Raw genomic sequence first — 23,163 nt, 5'->3', positions numbered from 1 at the left:
CGTGGAAATGCCGCAGTAGGCTGTCACCAGTCTGAAAACACGCTCCCCCTTAAACGCCTTGAACGTGGGCGGAGATACTTAAGCATGCGGCTCAGACTCGCTCCTTCACCGTATAAAAACTGGAGCATCACTCAGAATACAGAACCGAGCGATACCAATAAACGCCAGAAGGATATTTAACATAATTCACAGGTCATTTGAACAAAGATTCCTATATCCAAACGCAGTTGGTAAGGTTGGTTTTGTCTTACCTCATTTTACGTTACGTTAGTTCCTAGATTTGACATTTGCTGTCACAGGGCATACTTTTGTATTATTCACATTTAAAAGCACTATTACGTTGATAATGTTATGTTTTCTGATTTAACTCGTTTATATTTCAATAATCGGTGTTAAATGGTGTCAAGTGAGTCAGACGCAAACAGAACTGGAGCAATCCGGTTTACAAAATGTCGCGCTAACGTGTAACGTACATCAGTAAATACTTTTTTAAACACAATTTTACTAAGATACATTGTGTGATGTGTAATTAATGGACACTAAAATGTTTTAAGCGATATTTTTGTTCTATATATTACTATTTAAATAGATTCATTGAGGATAACGTTGGGGTCTACTGATCTGAGTCTGACACCCGGCATTTGGCTGCAAGTGTATGTCTACAGTCACTAACGTATAGGCTTAATCTGGATTAACCAGTTTATCTACCAGAGGCCATTTCCCCCCTAGATGATTAAAACCATTTGTGTGGTTGCGTTGTTCTTTGTTTAAGTAGTATTACAATACATTTTTTAAAACATCTCCGCGTGAACGATTTTAGGTGATGCAACTTTCAGCGTGTCTTGCCTGTCACCCATGACGTCAAACGTCTGTTTCCTCAACCTGCATTTCTGGCGCCATGACGACAGTGATGTGGTTTCTGCTGCTAATTTAATCCAATTTATTGCATTTCCAGGACATAAGCAGACAAAATGAGCAACGATACTGAAGTGGATATGAAAGATGTGGAGCTCAATGAGGTGGAGCAGGAGAAGCAGCCCATGACAGAGGGAGATGCTGGAAACAATTATGCCATTTCACCTGTAACCGAGAAGAATGGCATTGTGAAAGTGAAGATTCCAGATGAGGAGTCCAAATTCACTGGTCTGTCCAAAGAAGAGCTCATGAAGGTCGCTGGAACACCAGGGTACGTAACGCATGTGTGGTTAAACCTCATTTCTTTTCAGTTACATTGAGGTGAGGATCTCGCAGTTTGCAGGAACACAGTTGATTTAATCGCTTTGGTTTATTTTTTAATAGGTGGGTTCGAGTTCGTTGGGCACTACTGATCCTTTTCTGGCTTGGTTGGCTTGGCATGCTGGCTGGTGCCATTGCCATCATTATTCAAGCTCCTCGATGCAAGCCCCTGCCTGAGATGAACTGGTGGAACAAAGGACCACTGTACCAGATTGGAGATGTTGGCGCCTTTACAAACTCTTCAGACATGAAAGGTAAAGACTCAGTCAGCCAACATCTAATCAACCAAAATAGGTTTTGTGGAAATTAGGAGTGGTAATGGATTACAGGGATGGTCAATTCAGGGATTAAAGATGGTTCAACATGTTCAAACGCATGATTGCTCTGTCTTTATGCTGCTGAATCGACAAATCTAGTTTCCTCCATCTACTTACACACCATCCTGTTTGCTCAGCTCATACAGTGAATCACTGTGAACTGTATTTGGGTCATTTTAAAACCAAGTGAGGTAGAATTTTTTTTGTATCTTTTAATGAATAAAATCAGGGTATAGGTGAGTTCGCATCAACATCGATATGGTTTGGGATCTTAAAACTAAATATTATATTTGGTCTATTTTGCAAAGTGGTTTATTAATTTTTCACTCTTACTACTTTCACTTTAGATTTGGCTGGAAAGGTTCAGGCTTTGGATGATTTGAAGGTGAAGGGTCTGATCATTGGCCCGATTCACGTGTCCAGTGAAGACAAGCCTGATGAACTGGATTTGACTAAGATTTCTGAAGATGCCGGTGGTCTGGCACAGTTTAAAGAAGTCATTGAGGCTGCACACAAGCGAGGTGAGAAATAATGTGTGTGTGTGTGTCTGTGTGTGTGTCTGTGTGTGTGTTTTAACAACATAATTTTCTTTTTTCCAATAAGTGTTTTGAAAATTCTTAATAGTAAGAACTGTTTCTGTATTATACATTTATAACAATATATTTATATTTCATGCATTTAATAATATACATTTATAGCTCCTGAATAATTGTGTTTTTTGTGATGTAACTTTTTAATGTTTTTAATGTTTGTTCACCCTTTCTGTAGGCATCTTCATTGTTTTGGACTTGACCCCTAACTATAAAGGAAAAGATCCTTGGTTTTCCAATGATGCTGTCAGCACTGTGCAGAAAGTTGAGGTATGACCTTTACTTTGACGATTCTCTGCCCATTATTAAACTTAATTTGTGTATGTGTTTTCTCGAATAATAACTATAATCCTTGTCTTGACAGCCTGCTTTGATATACTGGCTAAAACAAGGTGTAGATGGATTCCTCTTCTATGGTGTTGAGAAGGTTTCAGCTGCTGCCCCATCTCTTTGGAGTGATGTCGAAGCCCTCATTCACAACCAGACGGACCCACAAGGAAAAACAAAAAAGTGAGTATTATTATTATTATTATTATTATTATTAATAATGATAAAAGACACACACTGCTTGTGGGATAAGAGACACCTTGTGGTTGGTTGGAAATTTTACAGACCACAGTGAAATCAGCAGATTTGGAATTGTGTTTCCAGCTAACTAGCTCCATCTGGTGTTCAGTACTTCTGTCAAAGTGGTCAAGAACTACCTTTTTGTCTTATGTACAGTTCTCTGAGGTCGAGTGTTTTTATTTTATGTTTTTATACATTAGAAGCACATAATGTAAAAGTAATGAGGTACTTTTGTTGCTGTTTTGACACTTCTCATCAGAAAACTTGGTGTAAAGGAGGACTGTATAGTCAGAAGTAAATGCCCACTGATGTGATTGGCTAACAGTCTGCATATTTAAAACTTTTAAATGCTTTGCTTTTAAGATTAGGTACTGAAGTTTTCTGTGTGCCCACCAATAAAATGCTTAAAGCCTACATTCTTTATAGTTTGAAAATGTAGTTCCTTTAGGTTAAAAAAGCATGAATACTAAGTACAAATCTATTTGTAATGACAGTCAGAAAATACTAATCACATTACAAAAACAGTCACTCACACTTGTGAGGTTCATTGTAAAATCCAAAATATAATCAGCACAGCCTTAGCCTTTAAGTCTTTCTGAAAATCCTGTCTCGAATTAAGCCTTTTTTTGTAAACAAAACACATAATAATAAAACAAAAGGCTAAACAGGCACTGATACAGAAGCAGGTGATGATCTTCTGCGGAGAAAAAGTTTAGCTACGCTATTATGTCATGTAATAGCACATTCCACAGCATGTTTTGCCTAACTGGTTTCAATATAAACTGTTTTTAAACTAATGAGAACGTTTAGAGTTCTGAAAACCAACAAATTAAAGAATTTAGATTTCTCAGTTCATGACCGCTTTAAATAACCCAATTGTTTTTGATTTTGTTTCCTTTCAGAGTCTTAATTGGAGTCACAGATCAGTCCTCTCCTAAAGAAATATCTGCAACGTTGAACAAAACTGGTGTGGACTTGCTTCTCTCTGGTGCTCTGAGGTCTAAATCTGTCCTGGAAGTTGCCCAAGCTGTTGATAGCCTGTATTCCACTTACAATCAGACCCAACTGGCTTGGAACATCGGTGGGCGAATTGCAGGACATCTGGCTTCAGTTGTGGGTTTCGCCCAAGTCAAACTGAGTCAACTTATGTTGCTCACCCTGCCAGGCACACCAGTGTTTAATTATGGCGATGAGATTGGACTGGAAGATGAGGTAAGCATTAAAGGTTTTATTTAATCAAAACTATTCACAGATGCAGGTGTTTTCCAAGAACAGATCCTAAAATGATGTGTTCTTTTTCCATTTAGGTCAACAAATACCCAACCATGTTGTGGAAATTCAATGATGAGGTAAGAAATGTGCACAGATTGCTGAATCCCCAACGTTATATCAATCAGTGTAGATTTATTTATCATGTTTTGCTTTACAGGAGAAGCAGAAGGAAATGAGCATATTCCATTCATTCTTCAAGAGCGTGAGTGTTAAAAGAATGAAGGAGCGCTCTCTGCAGCATGGAGAATACTTGCCTTTGTTCAGCTCTGACGCTGCCATGGCCTACGTGCGAAGCTGGGACCAGAATGAACGCTACCTTATTGCACTCAACTGGCACTCAAATGAGACTGTCACTCTTCAGCTGAAACATGCTGACATTCCTGAAAGCGCTGCAGTAGTGTTTAGTACTTCTGATGATACAGAAGTCGATAAAGAGCTTAATCTTGCACAGCTAGAGGTGAAACCAGGAGAAGGTATAATGCTGAAGTTTCCATACACATCTTAAAGATGCATTGTAAACTCGTAGCTAGTGTAAGGGTCATTGATTGTTAAATGCAAAAGTATTTGATTCGGCTATTCTGTTACAGTATTTAACCTGTTTTTAGTACTACAACACTGGCTAAGAGCATCAGATTGTACTGTTACAAGTGTCACATGCACAGCCTAAACTGAACATGACTACTAAACTGAACTCTGAAGCTGGTAGTTTTACATGTGCTGTTACTTTAGATACATTCCATGGAAAGAAAACAAACCTTTTTATTTAGAACTTTTTTAATTGTGTGTGTGTTTTAGTTTACAAAAATGTCCTACACCAACTTTAAAATGGCTGTTTCTTCTTCAATGTAATTGAAAAAAGACGCATGAAAATGAAAGCCGTGGACAATAAATTAAGTTAAGCAGTTCATCTTTGTTTGTTGTGTCATTGTATTCTTTCAGGTGGGGTTCCCTCATCTATTTTCATAAGTGTTGTCAGCATAATGAGATGTAACAGAGACGTGGCTGAATTATTAAAATCTGCCACCATAAAATGGAGCAGCTCTCTTTGTCTCCAGCATAGCATGATATCAGGTGTCTCTACTAATGACTTCTTTATTTAGAGCTATTCATTATGCATATGGAGAGCTCAGTCTCACCTGGCTATTTTAAAGCATTACGGATTTATGAACCCCTACAGAGATCGCCTGAAAGAGTGATGAGGGAAACTGTCTCATGTATTTGAGGTCTCTGAAGTCTTCATGGCAGATATTATGTGTACAGTTTAGATCTAAACGGAAATAGTTACATACTCAAAATCACACTGATAAACGAGCTCTTTCCTCGTGTCCTCTACCTTCTCAAACTTTTCTGGGTCAGTTACTCATGGGGGACCACAAACCTGACCAAGCCTACACTTTTAGGTAACACTGTAGTTGCTTACAATCTAAGCGTGTGAGTTTTTTTTTTACTTTTATAAATAATATGTCTAAAATGAAGGCATTGACTTAAATTGCCGTAATTATTATAACAAGAGACTCACATGCAACTGCAGCACAATATGCACAACTAAGTTTCCCGCGTCTGTCTCTTTAAGAGCTGCTCTCTTCGAGGACTCCCTGACGCATTGCAGGTGGCTGATAACCAATCAAAAGACATTTCCTAGGTCAGCTGACGAGCGCCATCAGACTTCTATATATAAACTCTCGGACCATACGTTCAACCGAAAGCCGCCGTTGTGTGCTATAGCATTTGGAAAGGACAATGCTAGAAACCGAAGATAACATTATTTTGCTTCATTAAAAGAAAGTAAAACGCTTTTATTATTTGATTCGGAGGTAAAATATTTTATCTACGTGGCGTAGGGATACCATAGCAACAGCTTTGTTGTCAAGGAGTGCGACGTCCCACTTTGGACCGAAGAGCCAAGGCGGAGTGATATTGAATTTGGGCGCACAGCAGCAGAAGATAGTGCTTGACAATCGCACGGGTGGGAAGCAACGCTTGAATTTTCGTTTATTTTCTCTACGGAACGAGCAACGTAGGCCACACTAAAATACAATGGTAAGTACGGCTTCATTTCTTTATTTTAATAGCTAAAGTCAAACGTGGCTATACAAATAATGGCTCGGTGTAATGGCGAGGTGATAGGTGTGAATGGACTAGCGTTAGCTTAGCTCCTCGAGAGCTAGCCGTCATTCTGTTGAAAGAGCGCGCGAGCTTTAGGGCAAACGTCTCTTAAAATGGATTACACGCAGTTTTCACACTTCACAATGCAACGTAAATATTTTGCAGCACTTCATATAGTCTCAAAAGGGCGCCAAGTGTTTACAGCGTGAAATGCGTTTTACTAGCACATCCTTGATTGATTCCCTGTTGCTAGCTCGCCTCATGTCGGCGTCAGCAGGCAACGGCTCGAAAAACATCGTTGATGGATGTACAGCTCGGCCTCATTTACATTAGATTGGACTAGTAACATCATTTGTGCAAAATGGCTCAGCCTTTTCCTAAATATGTGCTCATAATTTCAGATGGGATGCGAACTAATTTATTCAGCTGGCCTTCAAGTAACTATAAGCCATATTCAAATGCAATAAAAACATCGCGCGTATGCTATTTTAGTCAAATACAGCAGTGTAGTCTGCCGTGACAGCGGCGTTTTGCTAATTCACAGAGCCATGAGTTGGGCGTTGTAGTGATGAATGACATCATCAAACTTGTAAAACGCGCTATCAGGTGTTGGACACGCTCAGTTCACGTAATAAAGTAACGTTAGAGCTTTAGGATGACTGGAAACAATCTTGATTTTATTCTTTGCTTAATTATTCCATTTTGTGTCCTTGCTTATAGGCTGATCAGCTAACAGAGGAGCAGATTGCTGGTAAGGCAATTGAATGGTTCACTCGAAGAAAGATCATTTAGCATAGAATTTACTCACCATCACAGCTGTGTTTACTTTTCTTATTTCCGACGAACGAAGTTATATTAATGTCATACGTTCACTGGTGGGTTCTATTGACAGCGAATAGGAAACATATTTTATGTTTGACTTGATCAAGTATATATTCTCTCTACATTCAAAGCTTTACATTTTATTATTTAACTTGTAAACATCATTTTAATAAGACGTTGCCACAGCATAGAAATAGAACTTTAAACCTTTTACTGAGCTCCACCCTCATCGCAAACTGCCAAGCTTTACATTTTAAATTTGGTTTACAATCTAATGAAACTTGGATAGGTGTTTGGCCTTTTATTAGCAGTTTTATATATCAAACATTTTGTAAAACACTTGCTTTACTTAATATTTAGTACAGTGTTTTTATTGTACAATTGCATCTGTGACTTATTCATTCTTTTTAAAAATATTTATTTTAATATATATATATTATGTGTATGTGTATATATATATATATGTGTATATATATATATATATATATGTGTATATATATATATGTGTATATATATATATGTGTATATATATATGTGTATATATATATGTGTATATATATATGTGTATATATATATATGTGTATATATATATATGTGTATATATATATATATATGTGTATATATATATATATGTGTATATATATATATATATGTGTGTATATATTGTATATATATATATGTGTATATATATGTATATATATATATATATATATATATATATATATATATATTTATTATTATTTTTATTATTATTATTATTTTTTACGCATTTTCACATCTATGTTCATAATTAGTGGTAACGGTTAACAGGTTAAGTAATACTCAGTAAGTTTGATGGCAGCAAATAGTGCCTTAGAGTTTGAATCTCCAAAAATTCATACCTGATCATAAAAGTAATCCATGAGACAAATATCCATATTTAGGTATTTAATCGCTGGCTTCCAGCAACTTCAGTACATGCTTTCAGAAGAGTTGACACATGTTGGAAATCAATTTTAAGACCAATATTTGTGTAAATCTACAGTTATTAACTTATTTTCACAAGTTCTTCAAAAAAAAGCAATCAGTTCACATTTTCTGTCTCTAAAACTTGGGACCCATAATCAAATACATAGCAGTTACATCAAACCTGTGCTAATAGGTTTAGATATGAATATTTTCTTACAAAAGTCCATCACTTTGCTTCAGTAGCTATTCATTAGCCCATTACATTCATATGGATTACTTTTTATGATGGAAAAATTCTCAATCTTCAAAAACTCATTGAGTTTTACAAAGATTGAAGAGACTGCATATTATTTAACTGATTGTTCACCTGAAAGAAAAAAGCGTAAACACCTAGGATGTCTTCAGGATGAGTGAACTGTAAGATTATTTATTAAACTGTTTCTTTAGCAACATGACATGGAAATAACTGTGGAATTAATTTAACCAATTATAAAATGCATCTATTTACTTTCTAGAATTCAAGGAGGCCTTCTCCTTATTTGATAAAGACGGTGATGGCACCATCACTACTAAAGAATTAGGGACTGTCATGCGGTCTTTAGGCCAGAATCCGACAGAAGCAGAACTTCAGGATATGATCAATGAAGTTGATGCTGATGGTGAGGAAGCTCTTCCACATATAATGCCACAGTCATGTTGTTGAGTGTTTCTAATTCTGTCATCTTTTTAATCCTTTCTCAGGCAACGGAACAATTGATTTCCCAGAGTTCCTTACTATGATGGCCAGGAAGATGAAGGACACGGATAGCGAGGAAGAAATCAGAGAAGCATTCAGAGTTTTCGATAAGGTAGAGAAAATGTTTGTGCCTTTGAAATATCTGTTATTGTAGGAACTTGCTTTAGAATTCACTTTATCTGATATATTGCCTATTGTTTCACAGGATGGAAACGGTTATATCAGTGCTGCAGAGTTGCGTCACGTCATGACAAATCTGGGGGAGAAGCTTACAGATGAGGAAGTGGATGAGATGATCCGGGAGGCAGATATTGATGGTGATGGCCAGGTTAACTATGAAGGTATTTTCACATGTTAATATTATGTGTACTTGCATATCAACAACATCTTATTAAATGGCAAGCTTGTGGTTCTATAATTGTGTTTGGAGAAAAAAGCATATAACATATTTAATTTAATAACCGAAGATGGAAAAAGAAGGTTAAAATGGCAACAAAACATTACAATGGTTAATAATTGTAACATGATTTAAATATAATTTTTCAAAAGCTCAAGCTTTATTAGAATAAAATATTGAATATAAAGTTACAAATGGCATTAAAATAAATTTTAAATCAATATTATATTCATTCCTCATTTGGAAACCCCCTATTCACAATAAGTAAATGCATATGAGTAAATTAATAAATACAATACTATTATATGAAGAAACAACTTTTATTTTTCTTCCTAGATAATATTTGTAGCAATTATAATTTTTGCAGTATAAAATCACTCCATATTAATGGGGAACTCTTGGAAATGTTTAGTGAAAAAGCATAAAGTATGAAATTTAATTATAAAGTTATTTTAAAGAGACTAAATAACTTGGCAGTAATAACGTTAAGAGATAGATAGATAGATAGATAGATAGATAGATAGATAGATAGATAGATAGATAGATAATTAATATTTGGAATAAAAATGTAGAATGATTCAGTTTAAATCTTTTTTTTATTTCAATAAATAAAGTAGAAAGTGTAGTAAGTGTGATGTAATATTGTTATTACCATCTATTATATAATTAGAGCTGAATAATGTTATGAGGATATAAAACTTCAAGTCTAATACAATGTATAGTTGTGGAAGTGGTTTGTATAGATTTGCATGTTTACTTCCCTTTATTTTCTAATTTGTCTCCACAGAGTTTGTCCAGATGATGACAGCAAAGTAAAACTGGAAACCAAAAGGAGCACAACAGACCAAACAGTGGGCAGCACTCTCACTGTCAACCTTCAACAAGCATTCACAACCCAGTCTCTTACTTCTCTCCATTTAGTTTTGCTCTCTTCAATCCTTCCCTTAGTTTGATCAGTCCTCTGCTCTGCTTGTTTTCGAACACGATCTCCTGTCATCTTCATCCTCCGCATTATCTGGTTTTCTTTGGAAGAAAAAATATTTACATGCACAACCAAGTTTAAATCTTGCATATATGATGGTGATAACAGCAGTGTAACACATGTATCTATATTTTAAAGATTGTGACATACTATATGGACGAGCAATGCATGCTTTATTTATGTTTGGCATGTTTCTGTGTGTGTGTGTGTGCGCGTGTGTGTTTTTTTTTCTTCCCAGCTTGCCTCTTTTTCTAACTTGCTAGTTCTCCTTTAACTGCATGTTTCTCATGCAACCTCTGCTCAGTGGTCTTAGAACTGTATGGTGAATAACCATTCATGGATAATCAGGGGCTTTATATAACAAAATGGCTCAAACTTCCATGTCATCGTGTGATTGTTTTTGTAAGTGTAGATCTGTGTGTTTGAGCGAGTGCTTGCAGTTGGAATTAAAGTGGAGCCACGCAGTTCAGTTAACGTTTTGGTATAGGGCTTGTTCTTTAGGGACTGCATAACTAATGGTTAAAATAAATAAATCAAAATAGACAAATAATCCAGAAATGGTTAATTGGGGACCAGTTATTTCAGTTAACATTTGCTTGTTTTGCCCCTTCTTGTATTTTTTTTGAGATTAGTGGTGGAAAGGCTTTGACCTCTTTTCGATCCTCACTAATTTTACTACCCCAAAGCAAATGCCACCAATTTGTTCTAGACTGGTGTCGAGAGGTTTAACGTTTGGTTTGAGCTCTATTGGTGTGGAGTTTGTACTGAAGATGTAGAATAGTTTTCACTTTACTATACAGTCTTACATTTTTGATGCTGCACTTGGTGTCCTAGTCAGTGGACCATTTCTGTCTAGGGAAAAATAATACATTTGAAGCTGTATGCTGATTCTTCCTGCAGGCTGTTCGATATATTTGTATTCATCAAAAGCACCTGCGTCGTATGATCTTTTCAGAATAATTTATCATGGAAACAGCGGCATGTTCTCCTCTTCCATTGGTCCTGTAGTCGTGCTCCATGCACAGTGGCTCCAGATAGACTGTCTGCCATGAAACCTGCAAATGCAGGCGCTTTGAATGAAATCCAATTTCTTTTCTTCTCTTTTTTTGTAACTGTATAAACCAAGGTTAAACAAACAGCGCTTAATGGTAGAATCACAAACATTATGGTGGTAGTATTGCATCTTCTGCCCCCAGTTTTTAATTTATTCTGCTGTTGTTGTTTTTTTTATTACCTTAATATGTTCTTTTTTTTTCTGAGAAGTTTACTGTCTGGTTCTTTTTTTTCCTCTCTCTTCCTCTGCCCATAAGGTAATATAGTTAAAAGATGAAATGTTATGCATTCCATTGCAGAACTCTGGTTTTCTTGCTAAATAAACGTCTTGGACCTCTGTTTCTAAATTACCTCTTTTTGTTCATAACACTGTTGCCTATATAACTGTAAACCTGCATGGGCTTATTAAACTATAGTGTAAGAGAGACAGAAAAGTGCTTTTAATGCATATCTATTGTGTTTATTGTCATTTGTTTACACAAATCTACAGAAAGCTTTTTCATGTTTCAGAATGGTATGAAAAGGAAGGGTTTACCACTTGGAATGTTTGAAATTCTTTTAAAAGAACTTGAAAGAATGGTCACACTTCATTGCAATTCAATACAACTGTGCTAGAAACTAATCAGAAATTAGTTTATTCTAGTACAAACATTTGGTACTGTGCTCATTTTTTGTTTTGGAAACTGGCATGCCAGACATTTAACTCATATTTTAAAACTTTTTAAAGAACAGTTTTGAGTAAATATTATGGGAAAAATTAATCAAGTAAGAAAGTATTACTTTTCTATGAACTTACAAATGTTTATTTTTAATTTCACTTTAAAAAGAGACCAAAAATAATTGCTTTCAAGCATTCAGTTAAGCTCAAAAAGTAGTAAACGTCAAAATTTTATTCTTGTTTCATACAATTAGCTAAAACTAGAAGATTAAATCAGCAATATTCACTAAAACTGATTAAATAAAATGTATTTTGCCACATGAACTATACTAAAAGGTTAATAAAAAAAATAATGGAAATTTAAATGTATGCTGTATAAACGTGTGCAGTAATTAATATGTATTTGTAGTGTTTTCCTCGTTTTTGAAACTACAACTCCCAAATGTCCTCAAATGTCCAATAGCGGTACCTGTACAAAGCTCTTGGTGACTGACGTGACGCAGAGCGAATAAGGCACCGCCTGTTTCATCACCAACCAATCACATAAATGACAAGTGAGGTGGGCGGGAAGGCAGATTCGCAAAACGCCAATAGTTTGGCAGCATACAGATGGGTGGATTATTGATTCTAGAAAACATTTGCAACGGGCCAAATACTAAATAGTGTGTTGAAGTGATTTGGGCAGGACAAGCCAACTCAGACGACCTGAACGCGACATTGGTTATAAATTAGTTAAGCTGCAGCATTCGTCCGCGACAGACACACTGACAGGAGATGTAAATACGCGAATTCGGGCCAGGCGCATAGTTACTTCACTAAGCATCCACGCAAGTTGCGTACACTCGATATTCACTGAATTTACCCGCAGGGGTTTGTACGTCTTCACGCTCCTTCTGGAGGAACTTGAGCTGCTGTGAGACAAGAAAAAGAAGGTAAGACTGCTTTCTCACATGTTATGTGTTTATAATATTAAATGACAGCCGCTTTTTGTTTTAAACTACGTTATATTGCATGCACGGTGTGGATATGTTGCTTATGAACACAAGCTGCAGGATGTAACTCGCTCACAACTACGTTGCTTTTTCCCCAATGAACAAGCAGTCGTGGCTTCTGCAGTAAACATTTATGAAACAGGTTAGATTAGTTTGTTTTGAAGACGTGCAGCATGCGACCAAAGTGCGCTGGACTCTCGTGCTTTCCCTCTGTTTGCTAACCCATGTGCCAAATGAATGAAGCAAACTGGACAAGCTGATGGGTTTACCTCACATGGTTGACCTATAAACTATTTACTGCCACATAACCAAACATAAACTCTTCGTGGCTTCACGCACGTTTGACAAGTACTGAATAGTTGCAACCAACCACGGGAAAGTGGCTCTTCATTGCGCAGCAAGTTGCGGTTCACTTTCGGGTTGGCAGCTGTCCACGGCAATTCAGCGTTCATCTGTTCAGTCCGAGCATGACAGTGGAGTCTGAAGTGTGTGTGATCACCAAAATCTTTCTTTAAATAGAACTGTTCACTTTTACTTTAGGACATTTTGTGTTCTGCTTAATCAGGAGGATGTCACAGTTCAATAATGAACCTAATGTTTTTGCTTGTATATCTTGCAAAACTTTTTAATTTGAATAGTGCTTTAGGCTTATTTTGAGTTTTTGGGTTAACATGTGCCAGGAAAGTTGGTATTGTCACTAATTACAATTTTGTTTCTGAGATTTAAAAAAGATTACCAGTTTAAACTTTTAGGATTTTAACAAATTTAGTTGTGTATAAAGTATAGAAATGTGTATATTTTCAGTTCAGAGTAGACCCCCATCTTTAATCAAACAATTGCAAAAATACAACCTATAACCAGTGGTGGAAAGAGTACTTAAAAGTCATACTCCAGTAAAAGTACCATTACATGCCCAAGAATGTAGTTCAAGTAGCGTAATAGTATCTGTTATAAATATTACTCAAAGTATGAGTAAAAAGTAGGCCATTTAAAAGTGCTTAAGAGTAGTGAGTATGCTGTTAAAAGCTTATGCTTTTATATGCATTTTGTGCTGGTGTGTGTAAACGTAACATTCTGTGGTGTATTCAGTTTCTATGTTTAAGACTATTTGGCAATTTTCAGACTGTCTAAACTGTCTCTGGGTCATTGTGTGTGAAGATTTTGGCTTGGAAGATCTCCTTGGACAATTTTAATGCTTTCATACAGTTTGCTGGATTTATATATCGCCCATGTCTTGAGGTTGTTCAATATTATGTGATTCACTTTCTATGTGCGGTTTGATTGGACAGGAATTGCAGGAATGATTTTTCTACTCAATCACCATAGACAAGAAATAAATAAAGTAGCGAAGTAAAAGTACTAATACAGCACTAAACATGTACTCAAGGGAAATTAAAAGTACACATTTTTAGTATTTACAATTCCTGAGATTAACTACTCAATTACAGTAATTTGAGTATTTGTAATCTTTGCACCACTGCCCATAACTAGGGCCAGACATAATCTGTGGATATTTTTTGCTATTTCTGTGCAGAGTAATCATGAGGAATAATTTTGGGAGTGTCTGACTCAAAGCTTAATACATTAAATAAAAAAATAATGCCTTAACTTTTTTTTTGTTTAATGTTTACAATGCAAATCCAATTACAAGATCCATTTATTTGGTAAAAAAAAGCTAGTCTCTCATATAAATTATATAATACATCTACTAAAAGACAGAAAATATTACTTTACAAAATGTGTTGTAAACAAACAATGAACATTTTCATATTAGTCACTAATATTACTGAAATTAATAAAAAAAAAAAAAAAAAACGGAATAAATATTAATAGTTAATAAATATACTTAATGATGGGCTAAAAATCTGTGAATTTCTGTGCTCGCAGATTCTGTGTGGGCCTACCCATATCTTCTGTGGTTAAAAATGACAGTCAGTTATTCTTTGTCTATGGAAAAAGGCATCATAACCACTTTTTAAATCCTGGCTTTCAGAATTTTCTAGCACTTTACATTTAGATAGACCTAGACACAATCTTTCTGATAACATTGCTGGCTTCGAAACCACCTGGTAACCCTTTTTAGTTATGCCAAATGCCAAGTATAACAGTTTAAAGGTAAAACCTTGTCATTGTCTGCAAATCACCATATTGCCTGTTCCCACTGGCCTTGAAATATTTGTGTAACAGTTAACCTAAAACTGGAGGAACTGATGTAATAATGGTTTTAAAATCTTTTTTTTTTTTTGTCTCTTTTTTTGTTTTTGTTTGCCTTTTTTCTGTCTTTATAATTGGTTGTTGCCTTTTGTATTGCTCTGTGTTACTTTTAAGGTAAAAAAAAAAAATTTTTTATATATATAATATAAAAAAAAAAATGACAGTCAGTTGTGTTTTGAATAGAGATGAAGCTTAACGCTGAAGCATAATAGTGTGCCTCCACGACTAAAGTTGACCACCTATAATCAGTGTATATCAGTATCACTCAATTTTAAGCAGGTTTCTGGATCCACCATATGTCTGTTGTTTAAAAAAACGTAATGTTGTTTGACTGTCACATGCATCCATTCACAATTTTTAACACTCTATTTGATTTCTTCTGTAATCAAAACATCTCACTCCTCAGCTTCTTTGACCTTTGAATGGAATAGCCTTTCAAAATCCAGTGATTCATTAATTTTTCTTCTCGTTAACATTAGCATCAAAACATGTCAGTTCATCAGACTAATGTTTTGCGCATTGCTCTAAAATTAAACTTCAGTATATAAAATGAAGTTCCGATTATGTAATCTGGTTACAGTTACTACTCAGATGCAAAAAATGCAGACTATATTACATTTTGATATACTTGTAATAGTTTGTTAATCAATTTGATTAGATTTGAATTCATAAATGACCTGATTTAAATTCCAGTGCAGTCAAAAACAAGAAATCTAGATGGTTTCTGATTATAATTTTCATTTTTGAAGTTTGTAATCAGTAACCTCCGCCGTGCAAGTTTGTAAACATAAAGCAGTAAAAAAATCCTCTAAAATGTTTATAACTGCCTCTTTCCAGGATCAAATGTAACTAATTAACATAAAATAACTTGAAAGTTGAGAAAAAAGGATAAGCAATATGCATCACTGGGATATTGCTGTCAGTTTTTTAAACTCTTGTCAAACTGTTGTCAAATATTTCCTTGTTTTCTTCCGGATTATAACTGTGCTTAGAAGGGAAGGTATTTCTGTCAGACGTGTCAGTTATGATTCCTCCTCTGCATAGTCTAAACACGCCTATAAAGAGACACTTTTATAGTCTGTACCTTGGTTTTATTATCTGTTCATTCAAGACACAACATGCAACGGCACTCAAGCCCAAAACATCAGATTAAATTATTATTATTGTTTTATTTGTATTGGAGTTCATTAATTGATGTGTCAACCAACACAATCTTGGTGGTTGAGGGAACAGGAAACGGACTGCAATTGTTTAGAAATCTATTATCTCATTGCGCAGAGTTTCATCATTACAAGAATGGCTGGCATGGACTGCATTGTTCTAAGTTGAAAGGAGGAAGTTGGCTGAAGAGTTTTGTCTTTTCAAAAATGTGATAAATATTATCTCTCTTATCAAAGGTTGTTGGACCGTTGCCAAGTACAGTATATGAATACCAAGTTTTACTTGGGTGGTTCAGCAGAGTGACAATATTAGGGCTCAATAATATATCATTTGAGCATCGATATCTCAATGTGAGTATCTGCAATAGTCGCATCACAGGATTAGATTATTGATTTTAAAGATATTAATAAATGTTGGTTGTTTTTTTTTTAAACAATTATTTATACAATGAATGAGACCATTGTTATTTACTTTGATTGTTGCAATTTCTGTACTTGAGTACTGTTAGACAACCCCAGAAACCCGTAAAGCATTTATTTATTTATTTATTTATTTATTTATTTTGCTTGTAATTTATGCAGATGCAGTGCATAAACACATTGATCATCCCAGTCTATTTAAATGAATGAAATATTTCCAAATTCAAGTCAAATCATCATCATCATATTCAAATCATCTGGTGAATTATCTGCATATCGCATATATATATTGCAGTAAAACAAAATATTGTAATGTCAGATTTTCCAATATTATGCAGCCCCAACGTAATATAAAAAAAGTGTCTGCATTTTGGTATTATGATATTTGTTAGGTGCTTTAATTTAAAATACTGGATTTTAATAATTTGTCCACATGGCAGACCCGTTTAAAAGTAATTTATTAAATCAAGGTGATTAAAAAATGGTTACTAATTCATAAAAACAACAAAGAAACAGTTAATTGAATTTATGCAAATGTTTCTTTGCAACACATCAAATGGATAAAAACCATTCTCATGGGTGCTGTGCTATAGGAGTTGATATTAAAATACTGATTTGCTTTTGGTCATATTGTCATTGTCATTCACCTTTTGACCTCAGTTTTTTTGTTATATATATACAACATTACACAATGCTGAATATGTTTTATGGAGAGCAGAAGGTGTCTGATATGACTCTTAAGAACTTCTTTCATAAACCTGATAGCTCTTGAATTATGGGAAACATCCTAGTCATCATCACTAGCCACATTGCAGCACTTAAAAAGCGGTCTATTCATGCATGATTATATCTCAGTTGGCACTGTTGTAATTGTTTATGTATTCATACATGTACATTCCTGTATTATGTACCATAGTATGCCACAAAATATTACATGAGCAAAAATAAGGTAGAAACAATTATCTTACTATTAGTGATTAGTGTCAGTTCCTAATGGCAACATGTTAATTTGTGTTTAAAACATGCTATCAACATGCTAATTCATGTCAGAACAGTAATTCATTTAATATATTAATTTAACACTCTGGCGACGTGGTGGCTCAGTGTTAGTACTGTCGCTGCACAGAAAAGAAGGTCGCTGGTTCAAATCCCGACTGGGTCAGTTAGAGTTTTCTGTGTGAAGTTTGCATGTTATCCCCTTGTTGGCGTGGGTTTCCTCCAGGTGCTCCTGTTTCCTTCCTCACAAACAAAGATATGCGCTATAGGTGAAATTGAATAAACGAAATAAGCTGTAGTGTATGTGTGTGAGTGGTGTACGCATGTTTCCCAGTACTGGGTTGCAGCTGGAAAGGAAATCCACTGTGTAAAATGCAGATTTGCTGGATAAGTTGGCAGTTCATTCCACTTTGGCGACCCCTGATTAATAAAGGGACTAAGGCGAAAAGAAAATGAATGAATTTAACAGGCGTTACTAAATGATAGAGGCAAGAAACTTGCAAACCATAATGCTAATTCATGTTTATGACTCTTAACCCTATACTAGAAACCTTTAGGAATATTTGAGTTTGTGCTAGTACGTTCTAGCACTGCAGTATGTTAATTCACGTTAGAAAACGCTAATATATGTTAGCAATATAGTAAATATGTTAGAAACACAATATTTTATTATGCTATCACTATCAGTATGTTAAACATTTTAGAAATGTAAGCAGCACGACAGTTGGTTGAGGGAAACATGTTAGCATACCTGTTTGTGCTGCTTGCAAAGTCTCGCTTGAAACGTATAGCAACAAGCCATCTCACATTAGTAGCATTCTACCATGTTAATTCTTGTAAACATGTTAGCAAACATGCTAATTCAAGTTAGCAACATGCTAAATAATGTTCGAAACATGTTACCATGTTAATTCATGTTAGCAACATAATACTTTAACAACATGCTACTTGAACATTTATTCTAGCATATTGTTGAATTTAACAATATACTTATTTAAAATGTATGCTAAGAACATGCTGAAATGTCAATCTATACAAAATGATTAACACGCTAATTCAGGCCAGCAAAATGTTAAACATAACTTGACTTTGGCTTCTTTGAGTTAAACATTTTAATTTCAAGCTTTTGTAAAGTTATTTAACCTTTCAGACCTGGCTTTGCCATACCAACATCAATTTTGTCCTCAGACTTGTATGCATATTTACAAGCCTTTGAAAGACTAATTGTTGTGCGTTTTAGATCATTTGTGATTGGCCAATGACCTCCTTTGTCTCCTTTTTAATCCGTATGAAATGAATGAATTAGACCAGACAGTATTCTGCACTTGTAACTATTGTGAAGGCATATAATGGCTTTGTGTTCTCATGGCTGTGAACGAGTTTGTAAGTGGATCTCTGTGTTTTCCTTGACTTTTTTTTTTTTTTTTTTTTTTTAAATAGACCCGGCTGTGCCAGAATACTCCTAAAGGTTTCATGAGAATGGTTCAGTAAATCTCTCAAGGCCACCTGCTGCCACCTAATAAGAAAGGCATTTTTCTTCATTTTGATGATCATTTTGCTTACCAAATCACACCAGCTCGCTGCATTACATGCGTCGTTGCACAAGAAGAATCCAATGCACTGCTCCATCGTCATCCAGTCCTAAAGCTTGACATAAATGTGCTGCTATAGTTTACATCAGCTTCAGATTGTGGAATCTCTGAGGAGCTCATGTATCAGTGTCATGTTCTCTCTCTCTCTCAGCTTGGGCACAGGCACTGCATTGTTGTGATTTTGGCAGAGGGATATCTCTTATTCAGGAGTAGACAAGTAGAAGAAATGGTCAGACCACTCGGTACCTAACTACAGAAGACTTAAAGTGAAACTAGACTCCTTTAAATATGCTCCCAGTGGAAGTCATTCTTAGCTGTTGTCATGGGATTTAGTGTTTTGCAGATCTGATGTGAATGTGCTTTAATTTCCTTAGGTTTTTCCTTTGCCTTTTCATCTGAGTGGCCGTGTGCTGGTGCAATATCTTTCCTTTGCAGTAGGCAGACCTTTGAGCGCAATTTTGCTATATGACCTTTTGTAAAAAGTTATCATCCAACGTTTTTTTGTTGTTGTTAGGAAATGGGCAAATATGAACCAGATGCCTTCGGTGAACAAAGTTTGGTTCAGTACACATTTGACGTAATTGTTGATATTGACATTGACATCATTTGAACCATCAAAAAGTTTAAAATTAATTTAAACAATTTGAGTTTAATAATCACAAACTTTTTTGTACATGCAAATGAATGAATGGGGAAATTAAAATCTAAACTTTTTTTTAATTAAACAAACTATTTTAGAAGTGCTTCTAATTGATGATTTTTAAAATTAGTTATTTGTTTTGACTTTTGAATTATTTTATTTGTAATTTGCATTGGGGGTGTATGCTATATTTGTCCAGTCACTTAGTTCTGTTTTTTCACCCATACATTCACAGCAAAATATAAAAAAGGGAATGATGAAGAATTGAATTGTTTAATTATTTTAATCCTTATGTAGTGTTAAGGATGTTTTCATCGACTCTGGGGTGATTTTGAGTCTTAATGTGGCCATAACGTTTTCTGTGTTTCAGCTAGCCAGAATGATTTTGGTGACAAATCTTATTTTTACACATATTTTGAGAAAATGCTTTGAAATTTTAAAAACAACTCAACAATACACTCTGGGCAAATTTAATACTCTTTTTCTTATGTTAGGATGAAAACATCTGATAAATTAAACTGCTGTAAAAATGCATCAGATGAATTATTATTATTATTATTTTTTTTTGCGTAAATCTGTTAATTGACCTCAATCCTGATCAAAACTACTAAAACGCTTAGAAAATGACAGGATTTTAACTTTTAAATGCCCAATTTATAAATGATGTCACTGATTTGGTGAAAAAAAAAAAAAAAAACGTGCACAAAATGACTTTTCAATATATAAAGTAATTGTAGACTGGATTTTTATTTCCTTTTATCACAGTCTTGGACATGTGAAACAACATTGAGTGATTTGAGTGACTATGCAATGCATTCTGGCAAGTGTTTGAGACCCTGAAATAGTCACCGCAAAGTTTTTTCTTCATTAATTGTTTAGGGCTACAAACATTGACAATAAATTAGCTGTTTTTAACAAAAAATGTAAATATGTGAAGTTTGTTTTTCTTTATACATGGAAAAGAATGAATAGGGAAATTCAAATTCAGACTCCATTTTAGAAATGCTTCTAATTGATTATTTTGGTGGAAAATAAATTTCTTTTGACTTTAATTTATATTGGTGATATATGCTGGACTTTTCCAGTCATTTAATTCATTTTTTTCCCCTTACAATTGACTACAAAATATAAAAAAGTCAATATGAAAAATTTAATCGTTTTACAATATAAAAAATAGTCTTTTATATATTGTACATTGACTTTGTTGTGTGTAGCAGGTATAATTATTTTAAAATTTTTATTTTTATAACAAATAACACTCTGCACAACATCTGTCATGTTTACAATCTTTTTTGCAACTTACATTTTGGCATTGCAGGCCACTAATTGAACACCACTGAGTGATTTGAGGGACTATACCATGCATTCTAGCGAGTTTTTAAGACATTGATCATAAATTAGCTGTGTTTAGAAGAATGTAATATATGATTTGGATTTTTTTTCCGCATAATCCTGGCTTAATCTAAGCCATTTCTGTGAAACTGGATACAAACTAATAGAAATGATATACTATTGTCGTTGTCTACAGTGTTTATGATCACTGATGGAAGGAACCTACCAAATTATTTTGTGTAATGTAAACATAGAGGTCTTGGCTAAAACAAGGCTAAACCTGGTCTGTCAGTATAAATCTAAGAAATAACATCTAAGAATAGCTCCAAACTAGACTAGTCATCAGATACACAGATTAGTCAAATTGTGCAGTCATTCATTCATGTGTATATGATGACTAGTCTAGTTTTTGAGCTATTTTTAGATTGTCCAAACTTAGACTTGTTTTAGCCAAGCCATACGTTTAGACATCTTTTAGGCCACTATTAGACTTACTTTAAACACAGATGTGTTATTGCGCATTTCTGACAATCGCTGTAAGCAGTAAATCAGTCATGACAGGCTGCACTGTCTGACCAGTTAGAAAAGTGTAAACTCTTGGGAAATGAGGAGTTTAGAAGGAACACTAAGGCCCCGTTTACACTTTTACATTTTAGTTAAAAAAAATGCATAAGTTTCGCTATGGTCACGTCTCTGTTTTCTGGGCTTAAAAACTCTGGGGTAATGTGGACAGTGTTTTGTAAACTCTGAAAAGGCCGTTTTGGTCAGGGGGGTTTGGGGGACCGAGACATCTGAAAATGAAGGCGTGGCTCCATCTGATTGGGGCTTTTTCTCATTATCAAGTGCACAAAGTTCAGTCTTGTATCCTTTCATTTTTAAGTAAAAAACAAACTCCCAAGCACACATCGGGTAAAATATAAAACATACCCGGTCTCATTTGCTGAATATTAGTTTTAATAATCAATAATAGAAATCAATACTACTAAGTTTTATACAATTCGGGAAAAGGCAAGCAATCAGTCAAATGTGCAGAAGTGTACGTGGTCACATAATATATTAACTTATCTTTGTGCTCCCAGAGTGTGTGTGGTCACTTGATGTGTGTTTTCATCATTGTTGTTTGGATGAAGAACTTTTTTAGAAACACCAGTGTGGATCGTTTTCATTCTAAAGTGTCGTTTTAAAACTAAAACGTATTAGTCTAAACGAGGCCAAACTTGCTTCCCTTCGACTTCCAAACTGCTTTATTAGGCCTGTCGTTTGTCAAACACCTTTTGTTTACATATTCATATTGTCATATGTATGTTTTTTTTTTTTCTCCGATCTGTAAATAATATATATGTTATACCTGTAAAAAAAAAAGTTGAGAAAAGTTTAATAATAATGTTTGTCCGTACAATGGAATTAGTTTTATGCAAGGGTTAATAAAAGTTTATATTTAATTCACTATATTTATCGTGGTCCAAATAAACCGTTTGAGCAAACTATTGGAGAAGGGTATAAACAGAGGTCTGAGCAGCTCCAAGTGGGTGAGACTTGAGCTCCAAGTGGGCAGCACAAACCTGAAGTTTTTATTTATTTAATGTCTTGTCAATGACGCGGAGTCCAATATTGTGCTTTTATTAATGCCTACACCAACCCTAAACCCAACCTCACAGTAACATGATGCTTTTATTAATATCTACTACATCTACACCACCTGTACCCAACTCTACTTGGTGGTGACCCAACCTACTTGCGGTCTAGTACCTCTCACTTGGAGGTCTCTGGGGTGCAGCAATACCTACTTGAAGTCTTGAGATTTTCCAAGATGGATTAGTTTTGATTGGGTTGCGCTACACAGGTAATCAGCTCCATAGCTGGTTTTAGTCTGGGTTAAACCCAATAAACTTAAACCTGACCGATCAGCTGTGAGAAACGCAACATGCATATCTGAAGCCAGTTCCTGTGTGTCTGTTTTTGCTCCAAATTAAATTAATTCATTTAAATTTTTTTGCCATTTGCTGCTCACCTGCACTGTGGGCCTTTTCAGAGAGCAAATGTTTTAATGCAATGAAATAATTTGGAAATTTGAGACAGCACTTAAAATGGCTGAGCCCCTGATGAGTTGCCTCACTATTCTACAAGGGAGTT

General features: G+C 35.0%; 3 protein-coding genes across 4 annotated transcripts in view; all 3 read left to right on the top strand.

Moving 5' to 3' along the window:
* The first annotated feature begins 121 nt into the window (after window positions 1–121).
* slc3a2b (solute carrier family 3 member 2b) lies at window positions 122–4,889 on the top strand. Of its 2 annotated transcripts, none has more exons than XM_056446640.1 (9): window positions 122–230; window positions 956–1,186; window positions 1,300–1,490; window positions 1,901–2,074; window positions 2,322–2,413; window positions 2,508–2,653; window positions 3,613–3,922; window positions 4,018–4,059; window positions 4,140–4,889. In XM_056446640.1, exons 2-9 carry the CDS (start codon window positions 972–974, stop codon window positions 4,485–4,487), a joined length of 1,518 nt encoding a protein of 505 aa, XP_056302615.1. In that variant the 5' UTR covers window positions 122–230; window positions 956–971; the 3' UTR covers window positions 4,488–4,889. The 2 variants fall into 2 exon arrangements, with proteins under 2 accessions (XP_056302615.1, XP_056302616.1); XM_056446641.1 differs by having other exon boundaries at window positions 125–235.
* Window positions 4,890–5,695: 806 nt separating this feature from the next.
* calm3b (calmodulin 3b (phosphorylase kinase, delta)) lies at window positions 5,696–11,373 on the top strand. Its single transcript, XM_056445825.1, has 6 exons — window positions 5,696–6,022; window positions 6,809–6,839; window positions 8,374–8,517; window positions 8,600–8,706; window positions 8,800–8,935; window positions 9,779–11,373. Exons 1-6 carry the CDS (start codon window positions 6,020–6,022, stop codon window positions 9,805–9,807), a joined length of 450 nt encoding a protein of 149 aa, XP_056301800.1. The 5' UTR covers window positions 5,696–6,019; the 3' UTR covers window positions 9,808–11,373.
* A 907-nt stretch (window positions 11,374–12,280) lies between these two features.
* The window catches only part of pcxa (pyruvate carboxylase a), a 233,831-nt gene continuing 222,948 nt past the window's right edge, over window positions 12,281–23,163 (top strand). Inside the window, exon 1 of the mRNA XM_056446283.1 lies at window positions 12,281–12,616. The gene's annotated coding sequence lies outside the window, so the exon portion shown is untranslated. The remainder of the gene's footprint in view (window positions 12,617–23,163) is intronic.

This window comes from Danio aesculapii, chromosome 21 (genome assembly GCF_903798145.1).
Source record: "Danio aesculapii chromosome 21, fDanAes4.1, whole genome shotgun sequence".
Lineage (NCBI taxonomy): Eukaryota > Metazoa > Chordata > Actinopteri > Cypriniformes > Danionidae > Danio > Danio aesculapii.
The sequence above is the reverse complement of the archived record's forward strand: the minus strand, read 5'-3'. Positions and strand labels throughout refer to the sequence as shown.